This window comes from Camelina sativa, chromosome 18 (genome assembly GCF_000633955.1).
Source record: "Camelina sativa cultivar DH55 chromosome 18, Cs, whole genome shotgun sequence".
NCBI classification, from domain to species: domain Eukaryota; kingdom Viridiplantae; phylum Streptophyta; class Magnoliopsida; order Brassicales; family Brassicaceae; genus Camelina; species Camelina sativa.
In genome coordinates, this window is record NC_025702.1 from 11,628,248 (window position 1) to 11,638,274 (window position 10,027).

The following is a 10,027-nucleotide window of genomic DNA, read 5'->3' on the forward strand; positions in this document are numbered from 1 at the left end:
AAAAAACATGAGAGAGAGAAAGGAATGGAGGCATGGGATTGTGCCTCTTCAATTAACGACAATACTTGTCTTCCTCACAAATGGTTGCCTTACCATTGGTTGGCATTCGCATGCATCCTTCAATCTTATTCTAATTATTATTGTCGTTAATATAGTATTTTAAACTATCTCATTATGATTATGGTCATGCCTTTGTTACGCCTTTATTTGCTCCTCATGTGCCGTATTGCTCTACCTCATTTTCGAACTCCCAAAACCTTAACTCATAGTCTTGATACATTAGTGTAATTGTCAAGTATTTTCTAGCTAGGACTGTATATGATCACAAATTTGATGTTTTCTTTTCACGTCAAAATTGTTTCTAGAATATTGATTTTTGGAGAATTTATACAAAACAATGTTACTATTTGTATTCTATCTTTTGGATAAAATTTTGACCAAATAATATTTACAAACCTCTGTAGAAAGAAACAAATCTGGTATAAAAATATTGGTCAGACTCACAAACAAGAAAATGTATGTGTACATATGGATAATGAAAAGAATAAGAATTGCTGAAGAGGACTCTAGTTGACAGACACATCTTCTATTACATTCCTCCCAATCATTTAAATAATGTAAACGAATAACAAAACGCATTATTTCCATAAATAATATATTCTTGATACCAAAAAATTTTAAAATCTAAAGTGTAATGATGGATTGAACACCCCACGAGCCATTCACACTTTCAACTTTATCATAGTCCCCTAGAAGAAAGAAACTATAGATTATAATCTCTCATTATCTCACACTCTCTGCATTTTACTACTTCTTCTTCAAATCAATCATTCCTATTGCTTAGTTGCTTTTGCTCCTAAAACCACCACAACATGGCTCTCGAAACTTTCCTAATAAAACTCAAAAACGCTATTTCATCCAAACCCTCTTCTCGGTCTCGACCCCTTCGATCATCTCCTCCGATCACAACTACCACCACCACTTCCTCCGTTGGAGTTTTATCGTTCGAGGTGGCACGTGTCATGACCAAAACCCTTCACCTCACTCACTCTCTCACCGACGCTAATCTCCTCAGTCTCCGAGACCACTCTCTCTCCTTAGAGGGTCTCACCAAAATCGTCACCGGAGATGAAATATTCCACCTCAGCCTCGTTTGTGCTGAGCTCGCAGATAGTCTCGCCCACGCAGCTAACTCTGTTTCAAGGCTGAGCCACCGCTGCACCACTTCAAGCCTCCGCTCATTCCACCGCTTATTCCATGAGTTCGCTGACATAGGTCGTGACCCTCATAACTGGGTCATGAGTTGTAAAGACACAGAAGCTAAGAACAAGAAAATCGAAAGGTAAATCAAATCTCTTAGCACTAAAACATACAAAAACAGAGCCAAAAAAACAGAGAGATTGATTGAGATTGTTTCTTTGTGTTGTTAATGGAAACAGATACGTGAGTGTGACGACAGCTTTGTATAGAGAGATGGAAGAGATGACGACATTAGAGAACTCTCTGAGAAAACAAAGTTTACAGATTGGGATCGAATTCACAGAAGAAGAAGACGACTACGAGAACAAGAAAGATGTGATGAAAGTGATTGATCTACAGAACAAGATTGAGAGACAGAAACAACATGTCAAGTATCTAAAAGATCGATCTCTCTGGAACAAAAGCTTCGACACGGTCGTGTTGATTCTCGCAAGATCGGTATTCACAGCACTCGCTAGACTCAAATCCGTCTTCTCGTCAGCCGCAGCCACTAGCTACATGGGTGGGACGGTCGTGTCTTCTCTCCCTCGTTCTCTCTCTTCTTCTTCTTCTTCTATGAACCTTGTTCACCCGAGCCCAAACGACGAGGAGAGAGACAAAACGGCGTCGTCCTCAGCGTTTCTTGAAGAAAGCTCAAGACTTTTGAAACCACCGGAGACAACTCTCGGCGGAGCTGGTGTGGCGCTTCACTACGCGAATCTGATCGTCGTGATGGAGAAGATGATAAAGCAACCTCAGCTTGTAGGTCTTGACGCGAGAGACGATCTGTATTCAATGTTGCCGGCTAGCGTGAGATCGTCGCTAAGGTCGAGGCTAAAAGGAGTTGGTTTCACGGCGACGGACGGTGGTTTAGCGACGGAGTGGAAGGCGGCATTAGGTCGGATCTTACGGTGGTTGTTACCGTTGGCGCAGAATATGATTAGGTGGCAGAGTGAGAGAAGCTTCGAGCAGCAACACATGGCGACATCAGCAAATAGCCAGAACAGAGTGATGTTAGTTCAGACGCTTGTGTTTGCAGATAAAGTTAAGACAGAAGCAGCCATAACAGAGCTTCTTGTTGGGTTGAACTACATCTGGAGATTTGAAAGAGAGATGACTGCAAAAGCTCTGTTCAATCTACAGTCTCCTCTTACTCATAATCACAGCTAATTTTACTGTAGAGTTTTGTCCTTTTTTGTTTTGGTCTTGTGTTTGGTGGGTTGGTTTTTATTATTTTTCTTGGGGTTTAGTTTGATAATACAAATTATGATAATGATAAAAAGTGATTTGGGTGGGGTTAATTTTCTTGACTCGAGAGAGAAAGCTATATATAAGAAAGATGATGTGATGAGTGTAAAACAATGTATATATTGGAATGAATTTGAGTGATTGTTTTCTTTCTAAACATGTTATATATATATATATGAGATTTTCATTTTTAGAGAGGGTTTAAACCATTTAACCAAGGCTTATATCGTAGTTGTTTGTATTAGTCTCTTGATTCAAACTCAAAAGTGTGTGTGTATGATTTGAAGATGATAAGAACAAATTGAATTATTGATCAATTTAATCAAACACATGTTTTAAACTATCTTAATTATATTTTAATTGTACCAATAATTTTCAATAAAAATTTATGGTGGATTCAAGTTGGGAAACCTTCGCTTTTTTTAAAATAGTAGTAAAATTCATATGCAAAAATTGTCCCTATATAGTATATAGAACCCTAAGTGGGTGTATTTAGTAGTTTATACTTACAGATTCCTCCAGGAAAGTTGTATCAATGCTTTACTCCGTTGGTTGGGAGGAGCCGAAATTAGAAAACAAATATACAATTTTTAGAAAAAGTTCAATATGAATATTGATGAAATGAATCTAGAGAATATAATTAGATGTCGAATATATTAAGTGCACCTAATATGCTTTAAATTTTTGATTTGACTTTACACTATTAAACTACTAATCAATAGTTAGATGGGTCCAGCTCATGCTAGAGATCAAGAATCAACTAAGTATTGTGTTTTCATAATACATTGATGATGGATTAGTTTTAGGGAAATTGAGCTGCACAGCCATAAATTTTGTTTCTAATATATAGTTAAGTGAAATTTGGTTTTCAAATCAGGTTATAAATATACTCACTACATTTGCTCCTTACTCTAGATCCGCCACTATTTCCAGCTACTGGTGTGGCGTTATCTCCCTCAATTCACTCTCCCATAACCCTTCCACTGAATGTCAGATGAGTGATGTTCTAAGTTTCTAACTTTGCCGCATTTCTTTGGTGAGTTGCATTTGACTGATAACTTATTTGCTTCTCAATGCTTTCTTGTGAGATCATTTACATACTTAAAGAGCCTCACTCTTGCCAGGGAAGAGTATTGTGTATCAAAATCACGTATGCTGTAGTAATTGTCACGTACTGTATGTTTCTTTCTTATGATTTTTTATTTTCAGTATTTGTTTTTTTTTCTCTTAATTTTGCAAGAACTTAAAAACATTGTTGTCTCTTTTAAAATTCGTCATGTTTTGTAATAGATTCTTCCTAGCATTTTATCACCATTTATGCTAATGTTCTAGAAAAAAATACCTAAAAAATCAATTAATTAATAAATGTCACGAACAATCTAAGACAAAACTTATTTGACTCCCATTATCATGGATAAGTTTGATAGTGATCCCAACCCATGTTTTATCAACGGGTTATAAGACCCGTTGCGTGTCTTCAGACATGCATTAGCTTGACTCTTAGAGCAGTTATCTTGATTAGCAAGTTAACGCTTGTTTCTGTATTAGGTTTACCGGCTTCACTTCACTCCTATTATTACCACTCCGTTTATCATCATCCAGCTTTGTTCAGCACTTTATTGGATCAGATCCGTTCTACATCAAATACACATACCAATATACCATCGTTCAGTTCCGTTGTTTCCTTTATAAAGAAGATTTGAAGGGAAGAATAGTAAACTGGTAGAGGATGTGCATCCAGTTGGCATTCCTTGGACCAGGAACATTTCAAGATCATACCAAATTTGTATCACTTGTACCAAAAGCTGTTATTTGAGCATCATTAGCATAATTTAAGTAGGTGCACCTAGAATTTCATAGACACATAATGGTCGACAAATGAAGAGGTAAACACAAAAATTATTATGAACATTGCTCTAAGATCGAAAACAAGATAGGCTTATTAACCATGTACCTATAGAATTTTAGAGACACAAGAATGTTGACAAATCAAAAACATTTGTAACAGCATTAAGCCAATAAAGCTTAAATGGCCTTACCCGTAGACAGTGGCCTTAATGGGTTGGTGTATGAAAGAAACACTTATATATGCTTATAAATTGATTGATTTATGATTGAACTAAAAAAGAAAAATAAGAAGCCATTGTTCCCAAATGAGAAATCAAAATTGAGTTTGGGCTTAAGACCATTATGTTCATGCTCTATATCAGAAACTCCAAATGTTGACATGACACAAGAGTTGTTTCAATTGAAACAAAATTATGAAGATAAGATTAATGAATTAGATTGTGGGTTTTAGTGGAACAGACAATGATGACATAAACTAAAAAGAGTTTATAAAGTCAGCATGAAGTGGATCTGCTAGTTTGGTGACACGGCACCAAAATGGTTTAGGTGAATCTTCATGACAAAAAATAGTTGGCCTTAAACACGCACACTTTGAACTAAAGTGGTTTTAGTTATTAACACAACATCTCGTTGACTAATCAAACTCTAAAAGCTATAAATATAGAAGACCATGTAAAAAAGAGACGAACAAATGTCTGAAATGGAACACAAAGAAACAGAGCCACCTCGAAAACAATTGAGACAGCCTCCTTCTGTTCCTTTCATATGGGAAGAGAGGCCTGGCTACCCCAAGAAGAATTGGCAACCTTCGTTAGCCACCTTTGTGCCTTCTCCTCCTCTGCTTCCCCCACCTGTCCCAGTCCCGGTTAAGATGGTCACATCGGTTCCTTTCCGTTGGGAAGAAACGCCTGGAAAACCTCTCCCTGCTTCTTTAAACGACACACCTCAGCTTCCACATCCACCATTGGAAACCACTACGACAACTCCATTACCGCCTCCAGTTCCTGTTCCGGTTAAGCTGGTTACTTCAGTTCCGTTCGATTGGGAAGAAACGCCTGGACAACCATACCCTTGTTTTGTATCTTTTGTTGATTTCAATCCACCTGAGCCGTTGGATCAACCGCTGCCACCTCCTCCCATGTACGGTGAGGTTGAAACCAGCAGTGATATTTTTGATGACGCAAGCAGTGATTCTTTCAGCTCAGTGCCGTCTCTATTAGCAACAAACCGCTCGGTTTCGATATCCGGTACTGTGGTGGCAATGGATGAATTTGATGACAATCTGAATAGAGAGACGAGCTCAATGCCATCGTCGCCAGCTTATGAATCTGATGATAGTACGAGCAGTTACATGACTGGAGCTTCCAGTCTTGTGGGAGCTTCGTTCTTGGAAAAGCTCTTTCCACGTCTTCTTCCATCAGAAAAGGTCAAAGCTGCTGATTCTGAGGACGTTAAGGTTTCTACTCATCCGTTGCATGAAGAAGTGAAGCCTACTACAGAATCTGACAACATGAATATTGGTTTTCCTGTGAGGACGCCACAGACACTTGGGGAGCTAATAATGATGAGCCGAAGGAGAAGCTATATGAGAAGAGCTGTTGAAATGAGAAAGCAGAAGAATCTTTACAGGGTAAAACCTCTCAAGTATCTTTTCTCATAGTCTCTTCCAAAGCCATCGCGAATAAAAAGATTAAGATTCTAAATTGTTGACACTTGCCTGGATAAACTAGCAGGAATTTACAAAGAATGGAGCTGATAGCTGTTGCCTCTTAGTGCCGGGCATCAAAATGATAGAAGGACTTGAGTGGAAAAAATACCAACCGAGGTTGAAGCTCATTTAGAAGAAAGCTCTTTACAAAGGTCTTCACAGTTTGCATCCGCAAACATTTCAGAAGTTGTTTTCATTTTTTTTTTCATAGACAAGAAAGTTGTAAATGCAGTATAGTAAATTTGAGGCGACGATTGATTGCCAGACTCTTTTGTGATGTAGAACAAGCAACTCATATCATTTATCTCTTTCTTATCTTCTAAAATCTCTAACAAACTTTCCAAAACAATATCTATCGATAAAAAAACAATACCGCACTAACCAAAAAAATCAAAATTTACCTCAAGATCTAATTGATTCAGCAAAGCTGTCTGATCCTGTCCATAATCACTGGGATATCTTCATCAGCTAAAGCGGTAAAACAACACCTAAACCAACCCGGTTCTATACAATAGCAGGCTGTTCCTGGAGTAGCATTAATTTTGGCAACAGTCAATAGCTTCTCAAATAACTCGAGTTCTCCTTTCTCACTGTAGGATGTAAGTAAACTGCTCATGTCAACCCAACAATACAACCCTCCACCACTCACAGCACAAGGAATCCCTAATTGTTTCAAACCTTCAACAAATCTAATATGCTTATCCCGGATCCTTTGCCTGTGCGCTGTCATGTATTCCTCAATAAATCTTACATCCGATAGCAGAGAGATAAGTATCCTTCGGACTGGAACTGACACTGATGTAAACCTCATCAGCTTTTTCGCTGCATTTACTACGTCTTCATGAAAGGAATAGATGACTCCAGCTCTAAAACCAGGAATTGACAAGTCTTTTGATAAGGCATAGATGATATGAACCCTACTCTTATCAAATTCCTCAGAGTAAGCGACCTCAGCCATGCTAACAAACTCTTTGTCCCCGTAAACAGAATCAGCAAAGATTTCATCAGAAATAACATGGATATTTTTCTCTTGAGCAAATTTCAAAATATCATGAAGCGTCTCCCTCGATAGTATATTTCCAACAGGATTTGATGGGTTTGAAAATAGGATGCCAGAAACCTTGCTTCCTCGCTTTCTAGCCTGATTAAAAGCTTGTTCCAGTGCAGAAACCGTCACAGTAAAATTATCAGAGCTACGGCAGTGTACTGGTATAAGCTCCACTCCTGTCCGAAATTTAATATCCCTCTCGAAGCTGCAAATTTCAATCCCCTTAGTATACTGATTGATGAATCAAAACACATTCATCAGACATAAAAAGCTAAGAAGTGTAAACTAAACTTACCCTGGATAATATGGCGTCGGAATCAGAAAAGCATTTCCATGATCAGCCAAGCAAAAGGCCAACACTTCTATAGCAGGAGTCCCACCAGCTGTTATAACCATGTTTGAAGGGTCAAATGACACCTTACCTCCCATTATTCGTGACATGAAATCAGCAAAAGCCTAAAAACATGAGAAAAATAGAAGAGACAGTGAGATTCAATTCAGGTGTTGTGACAATGGACACACCAATCAACCAAATTCCAAAGAACTAAATCAATCAAACGGATTCTCATACAGTTCTGTAGTCAATGGTTATATATCTACACTTACCACTCTGAGTTCCAGCAATCCTTCAAAAGGTTTATACATAGCGATATTACTAATATCGAATTCACCAGCATCAGATTGCATTATCGAATCCATCAAATTCTCAGACATCCATCTCTGAAGCAAGTCAAAGCACAGCTACAAAAACTCACACACACACAAAAAAAAGCAATCTCCATGAATAAGTTTCTTTAAACAATCACAAAAGATCAAAAGAGAATCACAACACTCACCGTACTCTCAGCCAATCCAAGCTGAATAATCCCATCTGTATTCGTAATCCGATCGTACGGATCCGTTTTGACTCTCTCCAATCCAATATAGTAAGGCGAATCGGAAGGTTTCGCCACAGGAAGCGCACGAGAGGAGACTCGAACTCGTCCGATTGAGTTCCCGCGGGAGAAGAGATTTGACCGTGACGACGTTCTCGGTAACTCCGTCGGGTCTGAGGGAGGAGGACGGCGTCCTTTAAGGTAAAGCTGGAGAAAGTAAAAGAGACAACAAGGGATGAGAGAGCCGACGAAGAGACCGCCACGGCCTTGGATTACGCCACGGAGAGGTACTATCAGCCTCATCGGAAACTACTCCGCCTGAGTTGTCTCCGGCGTTGAAGAGATTCGAACCGTTCGTTGAGAGTAACGAAGTGGAAAGAAAGAGAGAGAAAGACAAAAATGTGTGGCAAAGTGTTGAATAAATACAAAAGTTTTGAGATAAATTGGCAAATTACTTTTGAATATTAGGAATTTGTCTCTACGTTTGTAAAAGTTAACTAAATAGCCCTTTTAATATTGGTGATATTATTGAAAGATCCTCCGAGTTTGAAAATAACAATCAAAACCCCTGATCATGATCCAAAACTTCATCTGAACTTGACCTTTATGGAAGCATTCAGAACACGAACACAGTACATGAGCATTTAATCATTATATATATATATCTGTCACTTGAAAGGTTCTTATATCAAAACTAAAAGGTAATAAACTTTTGTATTGAAAATCTCAGGGGAAAAAATAATATCAGACGGCCTGACCGGGGCTGCTGCTATGCCAACCTTTAGCGCAAGGCGGTATTTCCATGAACTCGTCAAACTCATTCACGTGCACATCGCAGCATTTCCACTGCACAAAGAAAACATTGATGTAATTCAACACAAAATCAAAAAAGGATCATAAGAAGCTGACTGATCAAAGATTAGGTGTTTACGCACCCCTTTCACTCTGTCGTGGAAGACAGGAGGACCTGGATGATAGCTACATGCAGTCTCGTGATTGTCTCTCTCTTTGAATGTTTTGCCACATCCTTTATTGTTGCAGACTTGTGGTTGATTAATGTCTATAACAACTTTTTTAATTGGAGGTGCTATGGATTCAATTTTTTCTTCTTCTGCTTGTGCTGGTGTGTTCAGGGTCTGCTTGGTCTGTTCTTTGGGTTGGGAAACTGTGTGAGTGATAAAGGATACAATGTAAGATAGAGATTTTCCTGCATTCACCAATGTGTAACGCGAACTTAAACCAGAGAGAGAGAGAGAGAGAGAGTAAAGATACCAACCATGGTCTGAGCAGAAGAAGCCTTGCCGGCATCTGGAGCAAGAGTTTTTTGATGCAGCATTGGCAACTGGAGATGAAGTAGGAACCGTGACAGGATGTTTTGGAGCTGGTTTGGCCAGGACTGGTTTCTCAATTGTGTGCTTACCTGTTTTACATCTTCATCGCAAAAACCTGGATAATAAGTTTCGGTGTTGTTTGCATTACATGAAAGAGATAGCGTAGCTTATTATAAGAAGATGAAAAAGGCAATACACTATTAGTACCCAGGAATTTCCAAGAACAAACTGAAATCATGACTTCTTTGCTTGCAGCAGCTCCACTCTTTCATTCCGTCATGAAAAAACGGCTGCGAGTTTTGAACATTCATCATAGCTTTTTAATTCCTTTGATTATGAAACAAAAAAGCATAATCATAAACAGTAATTGAAGAGTATATATTTGACTTACTCCCTGCTTGAACACAAACCCGGTAGTTAATGAAAAGACGAAACCACAGCCACACCGGAAAAAGACAGGACAAGAACATGAACATTAAAAGCTGTTTTGTTTCCTTTGTATCAACGAGGCTCACTAAATTCAAGCAGTGAGTTTTTAACATTAGAGAATCAAAGCAGTTCACTTAATTACACCTATATGAATCTACAGCTAATCAAAACCTAATCTAACACTTCATCTTCTTCTCAAGTTCACACATGATTAAAAAATTCTCCAGATTCCTCTCAGAAACAGCGCTCCGATTAAAACCCAAAGTGATCCGAATTGAATAAATAAGAAGGGGGGGGGGGG

General features: G+C 38.5%; 4 protein-coding genes across 4 annotated transcripts in view; 2 read left to right on the forward strand and 2 right to left on the reverse strand.

The window, feature by feature from the left end:
• Positions 709-2,634, forward strand: LOC104761167. The gene is made up of 2 exons (XM_010484201.2): positions 709-1,342; positions 1,440-2,634. Exons 1-2 carry the CDS (start codon positions 873-875, stop codon positions 2,407-2,409), a joined length of 1,440 nt encoding a protein of 479 aa, XP_010482503.1. The 5' UTR covers positions 709-872; the 3' UTR covers positions 2,410-2,634.
• Positions 4,896-6,351, forward strand: LOC104761169 (proline-rich receptor-like protein kinase PERK10). The gene is made up of 2 exons (XM_010484203.2): positions 4,896-5,965; positions 6,069-6,351. The coding sequence occupies exons 1-2, from the start codon at positions 5,027-5,029 to the stop codon at positions 6,174-6,176; spliced, it is 1,047 nt and encodes a 348-aa protein (XP_010482505.1). The 5' UTR covers positions 4,896-5,026; the 3' UTR covers positions 6,177-6,351.
• Positions 6,323-8,372, reverse strand: LOC104761168 (probable aminotransferase ACS12). The gene is made up of 4 exons (XM_010484202.1): positions 7,928-8,372; positions 7,698-7,832; positions 7,387-7,547; positions 6,323-7,296 (listed from the first exon to the last, which is right to left on the reverse strand). Exons 1-4 carry the CDS (start codon positions 8,267-8,269, stop codon positions 6,462-6,464), a joined length of 1,473 nt encoding a protein of 490 aa, XP_010482504.1. The 5' UTR covers positions 8,270-8,372; the 3' UTR covers positions 6,323-6,461.
• LOC104761170 (cysteine and histidine-rich domain-containing protein RAR1-like) overlaps positions 8,542-10,027 on the reverse strand; it is a 1,953-nt gene continuing 467 nt past the window's right edge. The window contains exons 2-6 of the mRNA XM_010484205.2: positions 9,689-9,691; positions 9,505-9,587; positions 9,243-9,397; positions 8,902-9,131; positions 8,542-8,812 (exon numbers count right to left, since the gene is read on the reverse strand). Of these exons, the coding sequence (XP_010482507.1) occupies positions 8,711-8,812; positions 8,902-9,131; positions 9,243-9,397; positions 9,505-9,587; positions 9,689-9,691 (573 nt within the window). The 3' untranslated portion in view covers positions 8,542-8,710. The remainder of the gene's footprint in view (positions 8,813-8,901; positions 9,132-9,242; positions 9,398-9,504; positions 9,588-9,688; positions 9,692-10,027) is intronic.